This window comes from Drosophila biarmipes, chromosome 2R, assembly GCF_025231255.1.
Source record: "Drosophila biarmipes strain raj3 chromosome 2R, RU_DBia_V1.1, whole genome shotgun sequence".
Classification (NCBI taxonomy): domain Eukaryota; kingdom Metazoa; phylum Arthropoda; class Insecta; order Diptera; family Drosophilidae; genus Drosophila; species Drosophila biarmipes.
In genome coordinates this window covers 21,305,438-21,331,485 of record NC_066615.1, presented here as the reverse complement: position 1 = coordinate 21,331,485, position 26,048 = coordinate 21,305,438, and the positions used below count along the sequence as shown (strand labels likewise).

At 42.3% G+C, this 26,048-nt stretch overlaps 3 protein-coding genes across 6 annotated transcripts; 1 reads left to right on the top strand and 2 right to left on the bottom strand.

Moving 5' to 3' along the window:
- Nucleotides 1–3,695: 3,695 nt before the first annotated feature.
- LOC108022127 (melanization protease 1-like) lies at nt 3,696–4,841 on the bottom strand. Its single transcript, XM_017090968.2, has 4 exons — nt 4,570–4,841; nt 4,462–4,504; nt 4,226–4,404; nt 3,696–4,171 (listed from the first exon to the last, which is right to left on the bottom strand). The coding sequence occupies exons 1-4, from the start codon at nt 4,778–4,780 to the stop codon at nt 3,780–3,782; spliced, it is 825 nt and encodes a 274-aa protein (XP_016946457.2). The 5' UTR covers nt 4,781–4,841; the 3' UTR covers nt 3,696–3,779.
- Nucleotides 4,842–5,001: 160 nt separating this feature from the next.
- LOC108022126 (melanization protease 1-like) lies at nt 5,002–6,221 on the bottom strand. Of its 2 annotated transcripts, XM_017090966.3 has the most exons (4): nt 5,904–6,221; nt 5,800–5,842; nt 5,569–5,744; nt 5,002–5,511 (listed from the first exon to the last, which is right to left on the bottom strand). In XM_017090966.3, exons 1-4 carry the CDS (start codon nt 6,124–6,126, stop codon nt 5,090–5,092), a joined length of 864 nt encoding a protein of 287 aa, XP_016946455.1. In that variant the 5' UTR covers nt 6,127–6,221; the 3' UTR covers nt 5,002–5,089. The 2 variants fall into 2 exon arrangements, with proteins under 2 accessions (XP_016946455.1, XP_050743137.1); XM_050887180.1 differs by having other exon boundaries at nt 5,002–5,744.
- A 5,554-nt stretch (nt 6,222–11,775) lies between these two features.
- LOC108022223 (uncharacterized) lies at nt 11,776–24,703 on the top strand. Of its 3 annotated transcripts, none has more exons than XM_050887183.1 (4): nt 11,776–12,059; nt 23,150–23,281; nt 23,840–24,160; nt 24,223–24,703. In XM_050887183.1, exons 1-4 carry the CDS (start codon nt 12,030–12,032, stop codon nt 24,409–24,411), a joined length of 672 nt encoding a protein of 223 aa, XP_050743140.1. In that variant the 5' UTR covers nt 11,776–12,029; the 3' UTR covers nt 24,412–24,703. The 3 variants fall into 3 exon arrangements, with proteins under 3 accessions (XP_050743140.1, XP_016946567.1, XP_016946568.1); XM_017091078.3 differs by lacking the exon at nt 11,776–12,059 and adding an exon at nt 18,891–19,042; XM_017091079.3 differs by lacking the exon at nt 11,776–12,059 and adding an exon at nt 22,524–23,085.
- Nucleotides 24,704–26,048: the final 1,345 nt, after the last annotated feature.

Below are 26,048 nucleotides of genomic sequence, written 5' to 3'. Positions count from 1 at the left end.
CCAAATCAATGGCTTTGGCAACCGGAAGTCATTGTCTTGTTTGTTTGGCGGAAACGCTACTTCCGTTGCCGGTTGCAAAAGGAAGGTCACAAAAATGAAAAACAAAACGGGAAATGACAAAAAAGAGAGCGAGGGAAGTAATTCTCCCATCATGTCAATTGAATATATGTCTTCGCCTGCCTTTTGTCTCTCCTGGTGTGCAGTAGTTATTAAGTATACGCCACGTGTTACGGACTGGACATGGGCTAATTGAATCACTCAGCGAAATTTGCATAAGACAGTTAACGAACAAATCAATTGCTCAACCGGGATAACAAGGCTTGAGCCGAAAGCCATTGCCCGCTTATTTATTTGCACAAGCGATAAGACATTAAAAGACTTTGGCCTCCCCCTAGTGTCCGGATCCGAATCCGAGTCCGCATCCGAGTCCCAGTTCCGGAATCGCCGGAGTCCGTAATGCGCTTAAGTCCGGACAAAGTCCGTGTTGGATCTGCAAAGTGAACATTGTAAAATGGAAGCCGAAAAGGGACCCGGCAGCTAAAATTTATAGCTGGCAAAAACTAAAGAGCATCCTGGGACTGCTCCTTCCCAATGATGGGCTCGTGTGTGCGGGTGCGACTTGTGTTCCAATCGATTTGATGACCATGTAGCCGGGCATCCGAAGTTGATTTGAATTTATTACGGCACGCATTTACTTCTGCTTGCCGCCTAATTCCCCAAGCCGAGCACGTACTGGAGGTCCCTGGTCCAGTCCCAGCTCCGGTTTGAGTCCCATCCCGACCAGGACATGCTTAATTTTTAATCAAAACAAACAACAACTCAAACTGCCAAAGCCGTGCTGTTTAAGTTTCCCGCACTGGCTCTTTGTGCATTAAGCAGACTCAGCTGTTCGCCGTCAGCCGGAAATTGTACTTGGTCACTTGGCTCATTTCGTCAGGACCTCGTCATCGCCATCATCATTTTCCCTGCTCATCGTTCCGCCCCTCTCGAAAGCCCAACACCCAAACCCAACCAACTAGAGTCTGCAAGTCGGGAAAGCGGTTACTTGAAACTCCATTGAACTTGGGGCAGATGATTTAAGTCGGTTGGCCAGACGGGTGCACTGCGAAAAAGGGAGTGGTCCATTAAGTGCCTTTAGTAATCTTTACCTTGAAGGGTTTCTATCAAGATTTTGCTCCTATATCTGTAAGTAACTTATTTACCTCTGAAAGTAACTTACATAAATAGTTCTATCTATAACATATTTATTGTATTTCTTTTAATTTTTGAGCTTAATATATTTATAATTATTCCCACTCCTTAGCTAAATGAACATTAATACCTCATAAAACATCCCAAATAATATTAAGAAAATAAAAAAAACTCCATCCAAGTCGACATACTTATTTTCCACTCTGAAAAATGTCTGAGACACAATTAGGTTTACTCATAGTTAATCGAATATTCTAGTAATCGGGCTCTTTACTGATTTTTCCATGTCACACCGAGCTTATTTCTCGCAGTGCACGCCACTCGGCTGAAGTGGCTCATTGGCCACTTCCCCCGCCCGAACGTAATTTGTTGCTAAGCAGAATGTTAATACGGTTGCAACAGCAAGTGGCTGTTGCTCCACCTCCGTTGCTGTGACAGCCACAAGTAGCCGAGGGATGAGGCCCGGAATAGAGCTGCCCATGGATGCTGATGAGGACTGAGGATTGCTGCGTCCTCGAGCACCAAGTGGTTACGTACGTGGGCCACTCGAACGGCTCAGAGCCACAGAGCCCAACAGGTGCGGACCAATAAACTCTCCCCTCGCACCACATTACCCATTGGTTTGCCGACTTTATATTTAATCAGCAATAAACCAACTAAAGCTGAGACCAAACAGCCAGCGGCCTTAACTCGAAATTAATAGTTGCCACATTCGAGAGAGCAGGCCAAGAAGTTTCACATTTCCCCAAGTAAATCAAAAGAAAAATGGCGAAAACTATCTCGGTGAAACTTTGTCAACGGCCTTACTTGGCCAGCAGCCACATGCGACTGGAGGAAGGGCCAAAAGGACATCTGCAGCTCGGTGTACTCAAGTAAATTACAAGCTTTCTTAGTCCTGGCATATTTAACCACAGCTTTGTTGGCACAAGTTTTAGCTGACACTCGGGAAAAATATTATACCTTGTTAAGGGAAAATTCGCGACTTACTAAACTAAAAGAAAATCCTTTAAGAACTGTTCCATTTCCTCTGGATACTATCAAATGAAAACTTCTTAAAATTCGCTTTAACTATCATATTTTCTAAATAAAAATTTTATTTAACAAACTCTTGGCCCACTTTTAGATAGGTATAACAGGTAGTCCCTCGAGTATCTCAAGAACCTCTTCTCCGAGTGCACCGAAAACAAGAACAGGATCCATATGGTCCCATATAAAGAGGGAAATTTTACAGCCGGCATAAGAAAGTCACTTAACGTGGGCAATGGCACATTAAGTGAGCGATGAGGGGCGATGTGGTGAGTGAAAGTTAATTTTGCTCGGGAAATGTGAGCCAGGCAAAGGCGGAGACCAGAGGACTTTGCAAAATTTGAGGATGCGGATATATATTTTTGGAATGGAGCGGGAGCGGCAGGCGTCAGTAAAAACATTTTGGCTAAACTATGCCATTAACATGCAAAACTTTCACAGCAGCCGGCCTGCGAGTGACTCTAGCCGTCTCTTTCTGCGACCCTACACCCCTCTCTCTCTCGCCTGGCGAGGCACGTAAATACTTGCCCGAAACTTGCTCGAATTAACAACAAAAAGTTCGTCCTTGTTGTGTGACGGAAAACTTGGATAGAATAACACAGGACTGCCGCTGGCAAGTGACAATAACACAACAGCAACTATAGTCCTTAAGGACCGTAGTTCGATGGAGAGCAAAAGAGACGGCAGCAGGGGGTGAGAGCGAGACAGATGGCTCGTCAGCAGGAGTTATGGGAGGTTACTCGGTTTGGGGAGAGCACTCTTTCGGGGTGGCCCAGTGCCAAATGTCAAACAATTTGTGGTCTTCCAAGCCCAATCTTCCCAACTCTTTCGGGACTGGGTTATCCCCCACCAAGTTACCCGCTTAAAGGCCTCTGGCCAAAGTATTTATAGCTCAAAACTTTATGACTACCAGGGCCGTAAAAAGCAAAGCTCCCCTAACTCCGCCTGGGCATAATTGCCGCTAAAGAGTGTTTGGCGTCCAATGTGGATTGTAGTCCAACTATAACTCATTACGGCTAATGAGCGTTATTTGTGCCCCGACGCCACGCCCACCCGGAAAACTTGCACGGGGGCAGCTGGAGGCGAAAGACGAAAGGTCGAAAATTAGTTTGACTTGTGACAGAAGCTCGCAAATTCACAAGGACGAGCGGATTTTAACTCTGCCGAAGGGATTACGTTTAATTGACAGCGACAACAAGTGACAGACGCTGTCGTCTGGGTGCGAGAGAGACGGTTAGACAGGGGTGGAAAGGGAAAGAAATAGGTTGGGCCGGTAGAGAGAGACAGCAAGCTCAAACTCTTTAATCTGGGCTTAGCCTCTGTGCATACCTGACTGCCTTTATCATCGGACAGTTGAAAAATATTTAAGTCGCAAAGATTTATTCCTTAAATTGTGAAAACATGCAGAGAAGCTGCAACAAAGGTATACCTCGTGTAGCTAGGGTAACAAATAAAGTTATAAACTGTAAAACACATAATTTTCATTTTTAACCCTGCTTTTATTTAGCCAGATGCTTCGACCACGGACTGATTATGATTATAGAACTGAATGAATGATCTTTTCATTGGTTTTGTCTTATGGTTTGTATGATCCAGTTCATGTGGTACACCACATTCGTGAAGACCGCCCACTGCCTGCACTCTCTATCCCCGTAGCTGACGAGTGCAACCTGGACAACCCGCGTGTAACCGTTTATTTGAAATCTACTGAAGGCCGGACCCCCGGAGTCGCCATTGCAAACAGCTGAATCGCGGTCTCCGCCACAAATGTGCGACATATCTATCCTTCTGCGGTAGTGTTGGCAATTCGAGCGATCCACTTGCATCAGGTTTGTGATCTTCAGTACGGAGCTTGGAGTGCCGTGTTCCGTTTTACCCCAACCGGTGACAGTAAAGAACTTCATTTGCGGCAAGGGATCATAGTTGGTCACCAGGCAGATTGGCCTAATGAAGTCTTTGGGATAGTAGGTAAATACCAAGATCCTTGCGGAAAATACCAGTTTCTTACCGGAAAACTCCACACTCCAGGCCAGACGAAGCAGGGCTATGTCATTAGCGTATGGATTAACAAATCCCGGGTGAACGAATTGAGCATCGACGGGAATCTTGATGGTCCTTGGCTTGCAGACGTTTTCTTTGCAAATGTACGCGTCTCCCGACCTATCGTAGTCCCCCAGGTGAACCACTCTGTAACCGGATGATAGGATCTTATACCCGGAGTGGATAGTTTCTTGTAATACTTACGTTGGGTGGTTACGTACGCAATGTGCAGCACTTAGCACAAAACCTGCCAATATTCGATTTGGAACTTGAATCTTTTTCGAACAATTTCTTTTCAATAGAAATACTCACGGTGTGTGATAAGCGAACCTCCGCAGGAGACATCACTGCTTATAAAGGCCATCCATGGGTGCTCGAACATGTCTGCCGTCTGGCCGCCCAGTATTCGGGACGTCGGTGCAAACGCAATGCCACAAGTTGGTTCAAGGAATGATACACCTTCTTGACCATTTCCGAGCTGAACCCAAGCGAACAGGGCTATGATAGTTGCGACGATCTCCATGCTTGAGTCCGGAAAAACTGACTTGCCCGCCCGGGATCCGAGTCTATATTGCAATGCAATATTAATGGTAAGCAGCATTTAACTGGGTGATGTACTTCGAGAATTTCATTTTACAACCCAAAAGCATTTCAGGAATACGTTTATTTACTTAAATAGGAATTTGGAAAATTATGTAGGGGCACGTCTTTAGTCGTATTGTTCTGTCGCTTCGAGTGTGAACGTACCTAAACTACACTTTGAAATATCATTGTTCACACTGACAACAAACCACTTCTTCGTTCTATAGAACATGATCTTTCAGTATGGTAATTACCAAAAAAGCCTGTTGCTGTGACCTGGTCTTTGCCTCCGCCGCACAGTGTCCACGATCCAGTTCACATGGTGCATTACGTTAGTGAAGACCGACCACTGTCTGCACTGCATATCTCCATAGCTGACAATTCCGAGCTGAATAACCCGGTTCTGGCCGTTTACCCTTAAAGTACTGGAGACTGGACCGCCGGAGTCCCCACGGCAGACGTGCGACGCGAAGTCCCCCGCACAGATATGCGACGTATCCACTCGGCCGTACAAGGCTGCGCAATACCTGCGATCCACTTGCGTCAAGCTGGTGGTCTTCAGAACGTTGCTTTCGGTACCGAATTCCGTTTCACCCCAGCCAGTGGCAGTCAATGTCCTGATTTGGGCCAGGGGATTGTAGTTGGTCAGCAGGCAGATGGGCCTGATGTAGTCTACATGGTACAGTAGGTTATTAGAGAGATCCTTAGGGAAGAATTGACTGCCTTTACCCGTATACTGCACCTGTCTGGCCAGTCTAAACAGGGCCACATCATCTCGGGAATGATGCACATACCTTGGGTGAGCTATTTGAGCGTCGACGGGTATTCCAATAGCTCTCGGAAGGCAGCCTCTCCTGGAACAATCGGGGCTGGTCGACCTATCAAACTCCCCTAAGAATACAACACTTTAACCAGAGGTTATGGTAATACAAGCTTAGGTATCAATTAAATGATTCTCACGTGGGGCTGTTTCTTATGCAGTGTGCTGCAGTAAGCACAAAACCTGTAAGTAGTAAGTATTTAAATATTTCAGAAATAACTTTGCTTTAATGAAAAGTACTTACGGTTGGTAATCAGCGAGCCACCACACGAAATGCTGTTCTCTATCAAGACCATCCATGGGTTGCCGAACATGTCCGCTGTCCCACCGTCGATTACCCTGGTCCGCCAGCGACGCGATCCTGAGATCGAAACTCCACAGTTCGGTTCCAGGAATGATACAGCTGCTTGTGCATTTCCGAGATTAACCCAGGGCAGCAGGCTTATAATAGCTGCGACGAGCTTCATGCTTATGGATGGATTAACTGAGTTGCGCGCCCAGGGTCTGAGCTTTTATTGCATCTCAGTTTTGAAGATAAGCAGCATCTCAATGATTCCCAGAATTTCATTTTACACCGCATCATCATTTCGGGAATACGAAAAAACGTATTGAAATGTACTCTGTTTTCTGAAAAACTATTGGAACGATTTCTGGCACTTAACCCAAATTTATTCCATGGGAAGAATGCCAATTCTTTATTCAACGTATCTTAGTTTTATTTAACATTTCATGGATGTAACATATTTTTAAATATTATTAAAATTAATATTTAAATTTTAATTTGTATTACTCACTAATTTTGAACATAAAGTAGTGCCTATAATTATTGCTTTTGCTGATTTTGCAATCAGGTTCGCATAGCAGGGCGGTCCATTATTCGAAACAACTGATAACCATGTATAGTTACTGAAAAAAGTATTCGCCCTGACTTAGGAAATAATGCGAAATTACAGTTTTTTCTTATTTTTAGAAAACAATTCTTCCATTTAGTAGAGTTTTAAAAAGGAGAATATAGTTATACTATTTTGTAGATAAATTAGCTACGTTAATAAGAGCTCAAGAATTCTGGGAGAATACTATACGATAAGCACAAATCGTATTTCAGTTGAGAGAGATTTTGCATTGGCTAACTAAACCTTTAAAAAACAGTGCCTAAATTAAAACCGAGCCCCCAAAAGTTGGGCCTACAACTGCGGGTTAAACGATCGCCATAAATCCCTGGGCGAATGAGCTGGTTACGAGCTGTCCTGCAGTTGCGTTTAATCACAGGTAACACAGGTAACTTTCCACCGTTTAAATGCAAATGATGCGGCGGCAGTAAACGTGGCCAAGAGGCATTTCGCCCCTCATATGCGGAAAATGTGAATGGAAACGCGAATAAACAGAATGAACGTGTGTAACCAAGGCATCGCGAGTGCAGAGAAAGAAAGTCATGATTATTTAACTAGATTAATATATATAATAAATATAATAATAAAAAAATATAATATTTAAATAGCGAAATATAAGACAATAATACTTTTGAAAAGGGTTTGTTATCCATTATTTTCTGTCACTTAAGATGCAATTTTTTAGTTTACCTATTTAATAAATATATTTAAAACACGAAACATAACCGTAACTTTTCACATTTTACTATAGAAGAACTAAGATTACATGATTTTTAATATGCTAAAAATATTAAATTAATAGGCTTAATTAAAAGGTTAAAATATATTTAATAAATTTCCTTTAGGTACCATACGAATTTATTCAATTATCTGTTAGGAGTATTCTGAAGTTCCCTTTAGATAGAGGGACTTTTTCTCGCGGTGCACCTTGTTACTGCTGGGGGCGTGGCCGCGACACGTGCTGCTCCCAAGCGGCGGAGTAAGCGGGGGCAGGCGGCACAATTGAAATTTTAAATGCCGCCGAGTGGCAATGACAATAATGAGCACGCTGACGAGTGTTGGGGGGACGGCGTGGCAATGGCAACAATTATGCTGATGACGTGTGTACTACTCCCGTACCCTTAATGGGCCTGATCCGATGGCTCACCCTCCTTCGGAAAACAAACAAATAAACAAACAGTCGCGTGGTGCTTTTTTATGGCCCTGCCCCACTGATAACGAGTGATTAAATGTATTTTGAAATGGCTTTTAATGCGATTTTCTGTTTAATGAGCCGCCTTATTGCCCGTTTTCTAGCTCTTTTGCACATTTTTGCGTAGTACCTCAGCTATTCCTTAACTTGTTTAGCAACCAGTTGGGGGAAAGAACATTAGGGCAGCTGGGAAATGCCTCAAAGGGTGCAGATACATATACTGTGACCAACAATGTACACAAATTCCAGTTTACCACATGGCCACAGAGGTCAGCAAACTTGCAAAATTGCACATTTTACTTTACTTTACGTGGCTGGCAAACAAACATTTTGATTCTTTTGCATTCGAGTCTAAGTTTGGTAGTTGGAAAGGGTACATACAATTTGTATATTTCTGGCTCAGAAGAACTTTAGACCTTAGCCTGCCGTTCAGAATGCATACAAAAATCTGAACATAATCGGCTTTGGACTTATTCTTCTTCCTCAGCAAAAGTATTTCGGCACAAATTGAGGCAATCTGAAATGGCAACTGCAATTTGCCGCTGGTTAACTTTACTTTCCTTCTGGAAGTATATTATTTTTTGTATGATTTTCTAAAACAAATCACCTACCTACTCCAACTCTAAAGATATACATCCATGGCGACCTTGACATGTTTTGGTTTAGTGAGTTGCTCACGTCCGAACAGATAAGCATTTGTTAAAATGACATAAAATTACACGAATGTCGGCTGACAAGGGGCAATTTAAAACTAATTTTGCGATCATCAAACGCCACCACAGCGAAGGCAGATGATATAATTGCACAGATATAAAGATAAAAGCAGGCCACAATGGAAAAGTTGAATATTTCTGAAGCAAATCACACACCCCAACTGTTGGGAATTTGTTATTCTACTTAAGTGGCGGGAGATGTAGGTAAAACATATTGTCAACTTTGGTCGCAGCAAAGATTCCGAAACCCTGCTGCCTCTTTTTGCACTTCATTTAATGCAATCAATCAGAAATTATTCTCATTGATGGGCGGAATAATAGTAAAAGTAATTGAATTGCCCGCATTAATTGATTCTATTGCGGCCCAGGCATTTTGTGTCATCTTCTGTGAGTGCTTTTGTTTGTGTCTGGCAAACCCATTTAGGCAAGTGCCCCCACCCATGCCGTAGCCCAAAACAAACCCAAGCCCAACTTCAACGTAACCCCAGCCCCAGACACTCTGATGTTTAAGGTCACTGCTGGCTGTGATTAAAAGCTGCGTGCTGTAAAGTAAACTTGAAACTGTGTTCGGGTGTGCACTTGGCGGCATCCACGAGATTGGCATAATTGCAACCGCAGAGACGAGGCAAAACCAGCCAAGAAGCCAAAAGCAGCTGCTTCTCGCCGGAGTGCGAAATCAACATGAGACTTGGCACAATTTCCGCCTTGCTTTATCTGGTGGAATCAGCACTCGGGGGTATGCTCTTTGGGACAGATAGTTCGTCATCAGTTCTAACAAAAAATTGGATTTATAAAATAACATGGTTTTAGGAAACCATGTTTAGTTTGTATATTAACCTTTTAATTGTTAAATGTTTTAGGAATTTATAGATAATTAATCATGCAAAGCTGGCAGCTAAAACAAAATTATTAGGTAGCTGGCACCTTTTAAATATTATTTTAAGTGATTCCCAAGAAATCGTAAGATATACAATGTATTTGTATAATATGTAGGTATCTATTTTTTAGGTACAAATACCAATCTCCCCCAGTAAAACAATATTTCTATGGATAAATACATATCTTCTTTTATTTAAATGTAGAAAACTATTCGCTTATAAAATATTTTTACCATGATCCCTATTTTTGTTCGTAAAAGAGTATCAAATAGTCGAGCTACCCAGCATTCCTATTCCTCTTCGCTTTTGCTTGTATTTTTTCGGACCGCAATATTGGGGATAAAGATGAGGATGAACTGGGAGCTCGGGATGGAGTGCATTCATTTAAGATAGCCCTGCTGATTGTGGCCAGAAATGCGGATGGATGGAGGCGAATTGGGAGCCCACGCACAACTGACCATAATTGAGATGCCAAATGGATTCACGTGTGAGCCAGAGTTTCCCCAGCCCCGCCCCAAATCCATTCAGTTCCTGGGAATGCGTCGTTTATTCAAACGTTTCCGGGTGCCACGGGCGGCCCTGCTTCCGCAATAGAATCACGTAGAGTCCAGGACCAATTATTGTCCTCGGCCCCGAAATTCCGAAATTCCGTATGCAGCAGCTCTGGGTGCGAATTAAAATCGAATTTGATTGCGGGGCAACCGAGGAGGAGTTTCGCCCAGAATCATTAGCGATTGGTTTTTGGCCACGATTCGTCACACTCTGATTCACAGCGAGTTTTTTCGCTGGCGAGCAATTAAAACTCTGGTTCAATAAATACCAATAAATTTCGCCAGTGATTTCCCTATTTTGGCATAAATAACAAAAGACCCGGGCGGGCGATTGTCAGTTGAGTGAAGTTTATAGACCAGCGAGCAGGTCAAATACCGGCAAAGTTTACCGGCTCCCAATCAAGTGTGAACCCAGTGCAAACAAGGTAAGTGCAAATACCCGGGATAGACCACGCGGCGTATGAGTGATGCAGTTGACTCATCCGCCCCGTTGCCGCGATCGGGTGAAAGTTTGCTCCGACCACAATTGCAGTCCGCGCTCCGCGGTGCATGGCGAATTGATTGCCGCATATGCGGAAAAGAAAGTTCACAACCGGCTGGCAAGCTCAAACAAACGTCAATGCCCCGGCAAAGAGACCAGCCCACCGCCGCACTCGTAGGATTGAATAAGCTATTTGCGGAGCCGGGGCAGCCGCAGGTAAACGGCAACTAATCAGTCAGCCACTCAGCCAGTCAGCCAGTCAGGCCTAACTGTTGCCTTTTCGCACCGCTCGACGGGGGCAAACAAAAAGGCAATCCAACTAGCCAGCGGAGTGCACTCGCTGATCGGCGGATACCCTCGGGGTCTACTGACCCGTCGAGCCTCTTGAATACAGACTTTTAGTAGCTTATTGATCAAACTACGGGTTTTCCAGAAGGATTTCTCGTCAGCAAACAGAGTACTTTGCGTGAAAATTTACAGCGCATTTTGCATATGCTTGAGAGTTTTATAAATAATCATTTTAGTGCTGGAAACATGCTTATAGGCAAAAAAATATACCTAATTTACAGGCGAATATTAACACTAGCTCACTTGCATATTAAAGTAATTTTAAAATAAATAATATTTCCTAAACAGTGACACAATTTAAAAAGAAAAATTTGATGCTTACTTTTTTAAAATATCTAAAATATATTTTTTAGATCTTCTAGATAATTTAATTTTCAATCATTGAATCTAGGGAATACATTTTAATATGTCTCTTCCATAACGAATTAAATTGGTGAATTATTTTTGTTTTTCATTTTACTTTTTTTCCCTGTTTTTTTAAAGCACGCACAAAAAATATATTTCAAATTTATTTTAGAAAAATCGTTTTAGGTTTAGGTTCTGGTGGAATCTCTCCATTTTTCACAGAAAGAGTATTAGTAAATTCCCAATAAATTGCCATTATATTTCCCCGTGTATCTACACCGCGCGAATGGCCTGCGAAAGGGCTGAGCTGCGCACGCGCAGCGCGTACGAAGAACAGCTGAGCTACGTGCTCGGCTACTTAACCACCCAGCGACCACCCCAGGCCCCTCAGCCCCTGAAGCCCCTGCCCAGAGACCACCGCCAGGCCATCCCGCCCGAGCAAACACGTTAGGCGCCGAGCTGAGAAACTCGCCTGGCAGCCCGCTCGGCTCGCCAAATTCAGAAAAAATCAGAAAAAATATCTGAAAACAGAAAACGGAAAAAATACAAATAAACAGAAAGAAAACAAAACGTGAGACGCTTCGTTGCCGGCTTGAAGTCAGGCTTGTGTATCGCAGCTCGGGGCCTGAGATCTAAGATCTGAGATCCGAAACCCGAGGCCCGGGGACGGGGCCTGAGGAGTGCGGCTCGAGTGGCGGGTAAGAGACTCTTAAGTGCTCAGCTCAGTTCAGTTGCGAATTTCATACAACGCGAGACGGTTGCCTCCGAGCGGCTGGCGTTCTACCATCTGCTATCCATCACGGAACTCCACTGCGATTCCGCAACAAAATTCGCCAAAAGTACCCGAAAGTAGAAGAAGTATCGCGATTAGGCGGAAATTAGTCGAGCAAATATTCATTCAAGTGTGAGTGCTCGCGAGTGAAAAGTGGCTGGAGTTCCTCGGAGTGGGAGTGTTTCAATTGGGTGGCCAAAATGATTGAGAGGCGCAGTCAGCTGGATAAGGTAATGCCAAAGTTTTCACAGCCCACTTCTGACTCCCATTACATTTCATAGTTTGCGGTCTATTAAATATTACTTGAATCACCAGAAACTCTCCCTTGCTCGCCTCTGTTGACTCAACCTTTTCGTATGCGAAATTCACTACTTGACTATGAAAGTTTCACAAATGGCAAACTCCCGCAAAACGTGCGAAATTTTTATGCGAATCTCATAGTTGCAAAACCTAATAAATTCCCATAAGCAATATGCAAGCGAGTTGAGTTTCAAGTTCTGGAGGTAAATAAAACTCGGGTTGCTAAGAAAAATACGTTCTAGAGTGGAATTTTTGTTAGTTATTGAATAAAATTTGAATATTTTTCAGTATATAGTATCTAAACATATCATCTTTAAAAGGCGTGATTTTAGGGATCCACAAAATGTGGTTCTTGGGTGCAATAGATGTGACAGTAATATATAAGTGATATATTTAAATTGTTGTATGAATATTTGCTTTTATATTGAGCTATTAGAATTGGTATATTTACGTTATAATAGACCTGTTATATTAATTGGGCACAGAAAGAAATATACTCTCCTGATATTTATTTACCTACCTTTTAGTCTTTTTACCTTATAATGGATTTATTGAATTAACTCAATTTATAAAGCTATAATTTAATTAGAAGCTTGACAGGTGTTATCTGCTATGCCATATCCTATTAGCTAATTTGGCCAGAAACACTTGCTAATTAAAATTATAAAAGAGTATCCCCATCTTCGACCCTTTATAACCAATTCCACGATGGTTTATGGTTGCTCAAACTGTTTGATATATAGTTTTAATGATACAAGACACAGAACATATTTATTTTCCTGATTGCGATCTCCGTGGGGCGAAATCTCTTGCGATTCACATAGTGGCCGGAGTTCCGATTCAGGTTTTATTCTGGGTTCTGGGTTCTGGGTTCTGGGCTCAGCAATCTGATTATTCAGCCATGTGCGAGATTTTCTTTTCAGGTTCTAAGCTTCTGGCAGATCGCACGATCTGAGAATGAGAATGAGAGCCCCGTTCTGAATGCTGTGCTATCTGTATCTCCGTCTGCCTATCTAAATATTCGCAAGGTGGCTGAAGATTCAGATTTATTTACATACTGGGAAGTGAGTCAGTCGCAGCTCCGCGACTCATTTGCATTTGTTTGGCAGTTAAGAACTTTTGCTTTTGTTTGGCTGCCAGTCTGGGCGCTGAGCAAATGTTTGGGATTCTAATTAATTATGTGCGTGCCAAGTTACGTAAGATGTTCCGGCGACGAAACGAAAGTAAGCGCTCGAATGTCTAATTTATGCGGGGATCTCATCGATCGTTTCGCTTACAAAGTATTTAAGGCGCGAAGCGTCACTTGGCAAATTTTGATTCTGAGCGGAAATGCCTTAGTATTTTTGGCCAACTGATCGACATAAAGCTATAAATAAAAGCTATATATAAAACCTACATATAGCGACACGTCAGTCGACCTGCGTCACTGCGCATGCGCAGCTGCATTCATATGGAGCGTTAAGTTGGTTCTGAATGAATCGAGATTAGTTTATCATTCTTGGCCGTGATCCGCGTCACGTAGACTGCGACAAGCAGCCACGTGAGTGAGTGGAGACTCGGGAACCCCCATATCTTGTTCTCTAAGTAGAGAAGATAAAGTTCCATTAGAGCCATTGTCTAATTTGGTCTTTAAGTCGGACAAACGACCATCGGTCTTGGAAAAGATACAGATACATAAAGAGCGCTGCCAACACAAGATTAATTATAAACATTAACTGCAGAACTAATTTTAGGAATTTTAAGTTTTAAGTCCGCTTAATGGTCCGCCGAATTTCCGCTATAAAAGTTATATTTTATTATAAACACCCCAACAATTTAATTCATTAATTAAGCAAAACAAACATATTATTATTCATTAATTAATAAAATTATATTTTTTAAGTTAATCCTCACATATGCAAAAAGCATGCAGTTGCGAGATTAAAATGTCATTCACATAAATTGCATTTATTTTCTATAGTCAAATTTAAATCCTGAGCTTATTGGTTTAAAAAAATTCTATGGCATTCTTAAAAATGTTGTGTACCAACAACACGTGCACATTTAATCAGATTAGCAGGCAGCACAGAAATTAATAAACGCATTAGCATATGTGTCACTCAATTAACACTTCAATATGCCATTTCTGAATAATTAAATTATATACAATCAAAACCGGCGAGTAATTTGAATTATATGAACGAAATTAATATTTATAAATTGTAATTAAAAAGGTTCCTAGGAACGAAGCACGTGTCAAAAATACGGATAGTAAAACGTTAACAAGTTATATCGAGTACACTTCATTGCTTGGTTAAATGCAAATTACCGCCGTTCTAAGGCGTAAATTAAATAAACAAACAATACCCACTTTTGGCAGACAATTGAAATAAGCGAATTAATTAAATTGATTTTATTGGCATCGAGTGTGTGCGATACTCCTCTGCGCGCTGCTCCTCATTCGATTTCGAGGCCAATGAAAGCGGTGCTTCTGGCATTAATTAGCCGCATGATTAACGATGGCGTGGGGTTGCCTCCCCCTTCGTGGGTCGCTTTAATTGTAGTTTAACTCCGCCGCCGAACCTTGTTCATTTCTCCCAGAGCACTTGGGGCATTATCTCAATTACGGGTTAGCTAGCCACCGCCACTCGAAACAATAACAAACTTGGCCCAGTAATTAAATCAAATCCGCCAAGAAGAAGAAAACGTTAGCGTAGCAAACAATACATGTGCGAACGCACATAAACAGCTACGAGATACAATATACAATATACAATATCTCGAACAACAAACGGCGGAGCCGCTAAGCAAATAATCAAAGCTGGAAAGCGAAAATATGTAGTTGTTGTCACAGATATGTGTGTATCTCTGGGAACGTTTATCTGCACGTGTTCTTCGTGCGGAGTGGGGGGCGTACGGAAAAGGGCAGCGCAGAAGAACCAGTCGAAGCGCTGAAAATATCAACCGATTTTTTACGCCAAAAGGTCACGTACAAAAACAAAGTCGAAAATCGACGCCAAAAAGCCAAAGAAGCGATTCAAACAAGCAACAAAAAGTAAAAAGCGTAATGAAATTAAAGCAAAATGCGGCAGCCAAGCTAAAGTGGGTAGCGTTTTTTATGGGCATGTGTGAGTCGGTTGCCCCGGGCAAAGTCAAGGCCCTTTCGCTCGTTCTCTGCCCCTTTCACTGGCTCTTTCGCTATGCTGATTAGCCCCGCGTTATACAGCTACTCCGTGACCCTGAGCAATGTCAGCCAGGGGCTCCCAAAGGGGGGTGTTAAATTCTCAAAAAGTATCTTAAAGCCGACGAAATAAAATATATATCTTGGATTATACTATATACTTGGATATAATAAATAAAAAAAAAAAAGTTTTATTAAAAAATATATTATAGTGCTTGGAATTGAACTCTTCATATGCATCCTCTAAATTAAATTAAATTTATTTTTAGACCCCTTCCTTATAAATTAATATTAAAATTTTCCTATTCAAAAATAAATCTTGCAGCGCCTGGAATTGAACTCTCTATAAGTACCTTATGCATTTAAAATTACATATCATTACAATTCATATCAATTTAAATTCAAATTTTTAGGACATTCTCTTATATGCCAAGAATATAATATACTTTCTATATATTCAAATTTCCCAAGCACTTGACATCGAACTCTCGATGTGTGCATTGCTCTTTTAAAATTTAAACTGTATGTAAGTCCCCTTCCCTAATGCTCCAAGCAATTAACTTACTTTATAAACTCACAAACTACCCCCTCTTTGGGAAACCCCTTCCTCCGCCCCTGACCGCAACAGTTCACACCCATTTTCATCTCCATCTTCGATTCGAACACACAAGTGTGACCAGCCATAGAAAAAGGTGCAAAAAGCGTTGAACGGCAGTTTCGAAGCTGTCCACCATTGTTGCGATTGTTTGTTGTTCCTAGAGATCGTTGTTGGGCTATTCAAATTTTATGCATTGTCAGCGAGCAACAACACAATGGTACTACAAAATATGTGTGGGGGGTGGGGTGGGGCGGAACATACACACAATTCAATTTAACGCCGTGCGGGCCGCCCGGTTATTTGGTTTTCTAGTTCAAGTTGAGGGTCAATAGCTGTTTCGGCTTGCATTTCGGCCCGGCTTTATGTGTTTGTTTGCAATTTGTAAAATTGCCAAACAAATATTGATTGGCGAGCGAAAAAAGGCGAATGCAAATAGCCGTATCTGCTGAAATCTCGCAGTGGCTCCCTTCGATCGCCCCACCTTAAATGTTTATATTTAGCCAGGGCAAACTGTACGAGGCGGACGAGGCGAGGTGTTCCTAAGGGCGTAGCCGGTTCAACGTGATTCATTCGCCAGTTCAGTGCATCATAAGCAGTAGTTCCTACACAGAAATATAAATATTATACCTAGTAATTGTTGGGAAAATATATTTAAGTATATATTTGTGGATAAATAAAATAGAGAGCCCTGAAAAGTAATACATTGTTGAGACAAGGCTTGTAAAAATTAGTCAACCCTTCAGATACTAAATTAAATTATTTATCTACTACATTAGGTATACAATGCATCAGAAGCAGTAGTTTCTGCACAGAAATATAAAAATAAAACCTGGTAATTGTTGGGTAAATATATTTATGTATATATTTGGGGATAAATTTAATAGAGAGCCCTGAAAAGTAATACATTGTTGAGACAAGGCTTGTAAAAATTAGTCAACCCTTCAGATACTAAATTAAATTATTTATCTAGGTATCTTATCTTAGGTATACAATGCATCAGAAGCAGTAGTTCCTACACAGAAATATAAAACCTGGTAATTGTTGGGTAAATATATTTAGGTATATATTTGGGGATAAATGTAATAGAGAGCCCTGAAAAATAATACTTTGTAAAGACAATACTTGCGAGTACTTTTAGGAAATGTATCTTTGAGCTTCAAGTGAGGTTTCTGCCAGTGCAGCGACTTAATTCAGTTTTCCACAAGGTGGGCAGGTTAAGCCGCAAAGGGGCACTGCAAAGTGGAATACGGACTGGGATTTAAATTAAACAAGCCCGAGGCGAGGGCTACACGTGACTGGCTGTGCGGCGGATTAGTAATTAATGCATAAGTAGACCAGGCAAACAATTACTCGGATGACTGATGCACAGTCGCTGCACAGGCCAAAGGTTGTCCCGCCCTTCGCCTGCGATTATTAATTGGCCAATTGAAATCGGCAGTTACTAGGTGATTTGTCTACCGTCAAATCAATTTGTGTTGAGGTAGATCAAGTCGTGCATGAAAACCGGTTTAGCCTCGGCAATTACAGAGCGCAAGATCTAAATCTTTGCCAAAAAGATGGAGGAGATAAATATTCATTTCGATCCGGCTATTTCCTTGTTGGTTTCGTGATTGATCTTACTGAAATAAGTATTATTGATTAGCAGAACCTTTGGCCAGCAATTAACCAGCGGACCGAAATCACATGTATAATGCAGATTCATGCAAATGAGATACAAGATATAAATAAACTTCTTTTTATGGAATTCGCTGAGCTTGTTCTGATACTACTTTTAGTCAAATTTGTGTATGTGAGTTCCAAATTTAAGATAATTATGCAAAGACTGTCTCTGGGGGCACAGTAAGGGTGTAGAGAAGTGGACTTGCTGCCCAGCTTTATTTTGAGAACGGCCAAATGAATATTCGTTAATTCCAATTTTAAAATGGCTTTTCGTATTCCTTTTTGGCAGTCCTATATGTACTCTTAGTATCTGTATCTTAGTATCTGGTGGCGGGGGCTGGGTTCAAGGCGGTCGCTGCCAGATGCAGTGGCGCTGTGCATCTGCTCAGAGCCGTACAACTGAAGTCCGACTCGTAGAGCAACGAAACCTGGTGTGGGCCCGAAACGCGGTCAGACAGATGAGGTGAGCCACTTGCGGTGCTGAACCACTGACTTTTAGAGCCACCAAGCTCCGGGCCACTGATCAGCGAGCGGGTTCACTGAACTGCAGTCACCTACGGCTTGGCATTGGGAGCGAGCGGGACGGCGAGAGCCGCTCGCCGTGGGTGCAAAGAGCTCGGCGGGTATGTGGGTCAGCCGACAATTACACCGAAAGTAGGCGGTCCACTTTTCCTCAAACCCGTTTACAGCGAGCAACGGCCGATGCTGAGAAAGCGCGGCCAACACACAGAAGCAAAGAAATTCGCCGCTCTCTCCGACTCTCTTTCCAAGATTTGCACAGCCCTAGAGTGCAAGATGGCCTGTGTGCCAACAGAGGTGCATTAATCCCCCTCTCTTTAGAGAACGAAAGTGGTGCTCTTTCTCCTCTCATGCACTACTTACCTACTTAACCACTAATCTCTTAGGGTTGCTACTGAAGATGCAGAATATTGCAAATATTTTTTTAAAAGCACTTTCTTCAGGGTTCTTAAAAAAAATACTTTAGTTAATATAATCTACATAAGCTAACAGTTACATTTTACACTTTCCACTTTGAAGTTTTTTAAAAAGCAGAGAGAATTTTTCTCTTTGGCTATTGCAAATTTTCATTGCAATTTTCACCTCTCTCTTTCCCTGTTACATTAACAGCAGCTGCGCTCATTACAGCGAGAAAGCAGAGAGTAAAAGAAAGGCGATCGCCATCCCTCTTCAGCAACAGTGTGCTACCTGTTTCCTCTCCCTCGCACTCAGGTGCAAACTTTTACATTGCATTGGCAGAGCGAGAGAGCGGAGATGCGCTGCTGCTGCTCTCTTCTTGTAACGGAAGAACGCGGCTATAAAAGCGGCGCATGCGCTGCGCGTTTTCCGCACTCGCGCAGCTGCACTCGCAAAGAACGGTTCGCCCGGGCGCTAAGATCTCGCTTTTAAGATCGTATAAGGAAGACCGACCTGAAGCCGCTGCCAAAATGACGGCCAGAACCACGACAACGCAGCGCAGCCTCTACATCACGAACGAGGTGAGTTCCTGCTTGGCCAAAAACATAAGCCCCAAAGCATCAAAGGCAAAGCAATCGGAATGAAATAGTTGGAGAATTCTGCCGCGGGCACTTTGATTCCCGATTACGGGTCTACTTCTGGTTCTACTTGTGGGTCCGATTCGCCTCTGGTTCTGGCTCGGATGCTGGTGCTGGTGCTGGTGCTGGTGCTGATTCTGACGAGTGGCACTCCGAAACTGGCTGCTAATTAGTGCTGCCTCATTAGAGGCCCGGCCAAAGCGAACGAAACTGTTGCTCGGACACTCGAGACCGCTCTTCAGAGAACTGGGGAAACCGGGGCAAACAAATCTGAATGCCCCGCTGCCCGGTAATTGCGAAACAAAAGCCCCATTTACCCCAGGTCAGAGCTTCCTGGGCTCTGCCCCGCGAAAACATCCAAATTAATAATCAATGAAAACAATTAGCGCGCCAAATGCTCTTCGGGAAAAACTCGTTCCCCACACTTTTGCTTTTGCGGATAAAGGCTTCGGCTGGCAGAACGCTTCGAAATGATTAGAATAAATTAGTATTCATTTTCGCGAGCAAACAGCTGCCGGGCAAAAGCTTAAAGAAAGCAACAGTAAGGCGCAAACAACAAATATCCAGATTTCTGACTTGCCCCGAGGGCTGCGTAAAAAACGCGATGAAAACCGAAGGCAGAAGCAAAATCAAATGCAAATTATAAAGAAATAATAATAATAATGTGGCTAATTATGAGTGAAATTTCAGGAAATCAAAAAAGTAGAAAGAAGAACAAAACGTAAAAACCGGTCATTGGCAGTGGACCGGAAAAGTGGTCAAAACAAAAATGAAAATTCAATTACTCAAGAACCAAAGGGTCCCTTTTCTTTAAAGAGAAGAAGGGAAACTTTGATTTAACTGGGCATAAGTTTTAAAAATAAATCAGCATTTGGTCAATAAATTACTATGAAATTATAACAACATTGGGGCTAATTATGAGATGAAAAAGTTAAGTGAAATACAATTTAAGTTAAAAAAACAAACAACAAAGGGAAAAGAAAAACTTTCATTAGGCTTGAACATTTTTTTTTAATATATGATTTAAATGAACAAAAAGTGTTCCAAAAAAATTAGGAAAATAAATTATTTCATAACTTAATCAGTTTAATAAAAATTGTTTTTAAAAATGGATACAAACAATAGATATAAACAGAGTAAACATCTTACATTAATGATTTACCATATAGCTCTCGGGCATTATTTATAAAAAGTTATCGTTTAGCCGGTTGAGATAGTACGACACCTTATACCCACTATTTACAGACTTTACTTAGTAATATTTATTACTTAAAGCCTTAAACTCTTTACCCACCGACAGTCATCAATCAGGAAACGCTTCAGATTTCACGTGGCTTTAAATTGAATTTGGGCGGGCAGGTGAGCGAACCGCTGCGGTTACCTCATTAGCAAAGTTAAATGAGATTGTGTAAGGCCCTCGCCCACTAATATGCAACCGAAACTATAATTAAGCCCGAGCGACCGGGGAAGAAGAAGTGGGAGGCGCCAATTGCCACCCCAAAGGGGCGGCGGCCCAGTTTGTTGGCAAAGTAATTAACGTTTATTGGCTGCGGACAAACAAGAAGTTCGTGGGCTGCTTATTTTCGTAAATTCAATCTTCTTCTCGAAACGAGTAGGTGTACCTACCCATATGTGGGTCCTGCCACGCCCCCAATGAAATGTGCGCCTCTGTTTGCCCGCGCGCTTAGACTTTTGTTTGTTTGCTTGCCCAATATTTGCCCGACAATTTTTGAGCAAGAATAACAAAAAGATTTTTGCGCGCCCAAGTCAACAGAGTAAGACGAAAGACCCACAGAAGTACACTTAGAAAAAGCAAGTATCTCGTGCTTAAGTCAGGCATTTTCAATGTTGAATCAAACCTTCCGATGTCAAGAACAAAATAAGCTCAAATTTTCATGACACTTTATATGTACAATTTAAAAACCTTTGGGTCTACAATGAAGTAATATGACTTTAATCTAGTTATATTTGTACTTTAAACAAGTAATATTCATTACAAAAGTAATTTCTTATTTCTGAATTGAGAACGAATAATTCTTAAATCACTATTGTAGGAGAATTCATAACTGAAAACTGAAAGTGTGAGCAACATATAGCTAAGCTTAACTAATCATATACATACTAATCATATATACATACCAATTGCCAGGCAATAGCATCGTGTGATTCTGAACCTCATATACTGAGCACTTTGAGAATAAAAGGTTCTCAATTTTAAGAGCTGATACCTATTTAGGTAAAAACAGTTTTTAATTTGAGTCCTTTTCAGAACGAACATTCATAGATCAAGAGTTTTAGAACTTTATTTTAGCTAAATGAGTTTTTCTGCGTGTACTTGACGTATGCAGACGTATTACTCTATCGATGGCTACAATTACCAGACATCGGGGCGTATGCGTGATATGTCGACGGGCCGTATCACGCATTCGCCTCGTATGCAAACGGAAACTGCTTGGCCCGCAATGTGTGTTTTTGCTCAGTTTCTCCTCTTTTCGACCAAGTCTGCCGTCCGACTGGCCGTAATTCAACTTGGCCAGCTGCAGACAGATTCAATTTGCATTGCGAAATGCAAGTGCTTTGGTCAGTATAAAAGTCCCACAGTCAGGTCTGCACTGGGCCAACTAGTTCTTCCCTTTTACTTTGCGGCACTTGTTCGGTTTTGTCATGCAAATGGAATCTCACATTCTTACGCACAATTTGATTGGTGTGTGGCCTCACAAAAAAGGACTTGAGTCCTGGCCCAGTAATTTATATCTGCTGCAAATAGTTTTTCTGTATTATTAATTGCACATTCGTTACTTTACTTTGGCCAAAGCCCCTCAATTTGGCTTAAATTGCTGGCATTTTCGTTTTGCAAGTCCTGGGTCGCCTATGCGTATTTGCATTGTAAATGGTCACAAAAATGTGATAATTGCATAGAATATATTTGCAACTTTCAATAAATTTCCCCCGCACTCCAGTGAAAAATCGTTTCCGGCATAAATTTGTAAGCGCTTAAAGAGCAAATAAATAAATGTGGGACAAATGTGAATGCCAATTGGTATGCGCATGATTTTATGAGTGTTTTCTTTCGCCACAAAAGCGGCACTATTTTCATGTTTCAACTTCGGTGAACAACGAAACCCTTGTTTTTCACGCTTTCAAGTACAAAGCCAGCAGAATCTTTTTGGCCAACTAGGGTCGGGGCCGAGATTTGTTTAATTATTTGTTTAATTAAGCGGCTGCATTTGTGTCAGGGCTGGCGCAGAATCTCCGGCGACTCGCGGCGGCGTCTCAAAAATGTTCGCTTAACTGCCTTTCGAGTAACAATTAGACAACAGCAATTGCAGGGTTAAGTGCCGGCCCCTGCGGACCCCCTTAACCCGCTAAAACCAAAGTCATGCAGTGTCATGGCCCGCTGGACTTGCTACTCTGACCTGCTCTGCACGGGCTTTTTATGTTGCCATTTTTGATTGCCCCCAGACAGCACAACAAACACAGACGGCCATTGATGGAGATATTTTCGTAACTAAATGCGGGCTCACAGTCCGCTGGACTTGCATTTGGATTCGGATTTTATGTTGAACCTTTCGCCTTGGACGGCTGGCTTTCGAAATACTTTGGGGCCGGGAAAATTCACTCACTGCCAAGTGGAAAAACTCGAGGCATCCAGCTGAAAACTGAAAACTGGTTGCCTGGCCTTGGTCTAATCCACATTTCAGAACCTCCAGCCGGTCAGGCAGCCAGCCAGCCAGCCAGCCAGCCAGGCAGCCATTCAGCAACAGGCAGCAGATTCTGTCTCGGATCTCGACTGGGTTTCCAAACTTGATACTCGACCGCTTGGCCTACGTTTCAGCCATGGCTGCTGGCCAGAACGAATGTGCAGTGCTGCAACTTGACTTTGCAATCGCCATCACAACGCTTTCGACCGCAGCACACCAAACAAGTGGCGTTCAAGTGCGGATTGCCAAGATCAATGTGTCGACAGCATGAGCTTCAACAATGATGTATAGCCTCGTCTCCAGTGGCTGGCTCTCCTTTAATAATATCTCTTGCTTTCCCTCCTTTCAGATAATCATCACCGCCATGGACCGATTCGTGTGGTTCGTCCTCCTGGTGGTCATGTCGCACCTGGTCACCGAGTTCACCCGCGTCTCCGGCTACGCGAGGGGCCAGCGCCACGAGCTGGTGCTGCTGAACGACGTGAGTACCCAAAAACCTGCTCGGGCGGCAGTTTCCATTTTTACTGACGCAGAATGAGCACTTGCGAAATACGCCCAAAAATGCCTAGTTTTTCATATTAAAGAGGATTTATAAATTGCTTATACATTTATTATATCTTAATATCCACTGAAAAATATGTTACCTTCGTTTAAAAAATTAAAAAAAATAATTTAAAATATAAGAGTAAATCTTCTGAACGTTAAAAATATTTCTTCAAATAACTACAAAAGCATGTTCTTCCTAATTTTAAAATTCTTCAAAAATTCTAAGAAATATTTTTGGTTTACCTTAAGTTAGCTATCGTTAAATATTAAAACACTTTTCAAAACCTTTCTAAAATTTTTTTATTTGTTTTTTTAATCTTAATCTCCAAAGATCTTACAAAATCACTCTTTAAACAAAAGTTTGCTTTTTAATCTATCATAATTTGTTACATTTGACAGGATTTTTTATCAGTGCAGAAAATGCTGAAATTGTTTAACTCACAACTGTTGACTTGATTTTGACGTGTGATTAACTTTCTGGTGACCTTTTCAGAGCCTACTGCAGCCGATGCCCGTCCAGAACATGGTGCTCTACCCCAGCCAGGACTACGGGCAGTACCAGCAGCGTCCCAACTCCGCCTCCGCATCCTCCTCCCCCGCGGGCACCATAGGCAGCCTGCAGCAGAACGCGGCCCTGCTGCTGAGCAGCTTGGCGGCGGGAGTGAGTCCGGGGAACGGAGCAGCTGCAGCGGGAGCAGCGGTTCCCGGGAGCAACGCGGCCATTTTGTCCCTCGGCGACAGCCAGCCGGCCCATGCCTCCGAGAACTCGTACCCAATGTTCAGTTTGCGACCCCTGATCGACAGCATTTTCGAGGTGAGTTCCCGCCACCAGCCGGAGGCAGTGCATCCGCAACGATTCATCCGAATTTTCCGCAGATTCCGATTTCGACGCTGCGCGCTGTCAACAATCTGGTGGGTCGTCTGACCGGAGGATATCGCCAGGCCCCCACGGAGGTGTCACAGAAATCCGTGGCGGCGGGTACTGCCCTACCAACCAGCAGGCAAAATCCCACTCTAAGTGCCCATCCCAGTGCGCATCATCAGATGAGGGAGGAGATGGCGTAATTTTAGGCCCCCCTTTAGTCAGTACTTGAATGAATGTTGTAATTTCTGTCAGTGTATGTTCCAAGCGTGTGTGTTGCGTGTGCATTTTGACCTTTGTGATATATGTGACCTTGCTGTAAGCCTAGCCTAAGTATATTTATGTCAGTCCAGATGAAAATCCAAAACGGAGGATTATGGAATAAATTTAATATGTGTAAACCAGCAGCATATGACATTTCGTCCAACGTGTTGTGGGTTGAGTTATTGTGCAGTAAATTGCAAAATACAGAAAATAAATGGATTTAAATTAGTACTGCTCTGTGTTTTTAATAAGGGGAAATGTTTTTGTTCAATTGCAAACAGTTCACAGGGCTTAACAATTGCCATGAAACAAAACTACTCCGTACAGAATAGTAACAAGCATTATAAAAAATCATTACTCAATAATAATTGTAACTCTTTGGTTAAAAATAAACATATCAACCTTTTTTATACAGAAGTTTTAATCTTTTTTCTTTAAATTTTTTTGTAGCTGTCTGTGTGGAAGAAAATCCTAAAAAAATAGACCGCACCCACCGTATGCCATATATCTATATTATGTTTTTGTTCCAATGAGACAACAGAAACGAGTTTACAAACTTAACATGAATATTATTTATGAACAGCCCAAAAGCTCTCCATAAAATATTCACGCTGCCCAGTTTTTTTGCAGCTGATTGCAATGTAAAAACGCTGCATACTTTTGGCGCTGGCAATAATATTTTTAATCTCTTGATGTGAGTTTGCAGATATGTCGCTTAAAAATGCAGGTCTTTCAAAGATGGAATGCAAATGAAACTCAATTAAAATTAATTTTTTTATATTCGGGGATCTGCGCAAATATTATGACCCATTGATGGGTCAATAAACGCATATCAGCGAATCCGCATGGACAAAAAGCACTTCCCCATTCATAGATCGCAACAAAAAGGTTATCAACGGAGAGCAATGGCACTTCCTGGCACGCAAACAGCGTAAGCAGGGCTAGGGCAAATTAATTGATTTTAATTTAATGAGATTTCCAGTGGGCAAACAATGAATGCGGAAAAAACCGAAGATAAAAAGAACATCAAGTGATTTTCCCAGCGCGAATGCCTCCTTCCAGTTGCCCACTATTTCCCAAGGTAATCATGCGTGCTTCGGGGACCAGAGCAACCCAAACGGCAGTGAATCGAATTTAATTATATTTTCTTGTTGGACCCTTTTCGCTGGCATTTGATTTCGGCCATCGCATTCTAAATTATCCAGCACGTGCGCCTCGGATTTGGCCAGAAAATCGGAGCCGCAGGCAGCAGCAGAGGCACATTAACGCAGGCGGCTCTGCTTGTCATTTGAATACCTAATGAACAAATCGCCGGGACAAAAGAAGAGACTCGAATTGGGAACGGATGGTTGGCAGTCGGGCGAACTGGAGAAACCCCGAAAGAGAGATACATCTATGGAAACGTTGGCTTAAAAAACAAGAACGCCCGCCCTCCAATACCTATTAATTTGTCCGGCTGCAATTGGCAAACCCAATTCGCCTGCAGCTCCGCTGAGGCGTAAGCGAAAATAAACCAAAACCGAATTTATGGCCAAATTCAGTCAATTGCACACTGCTTTTGGCCAACAAAAAGTGG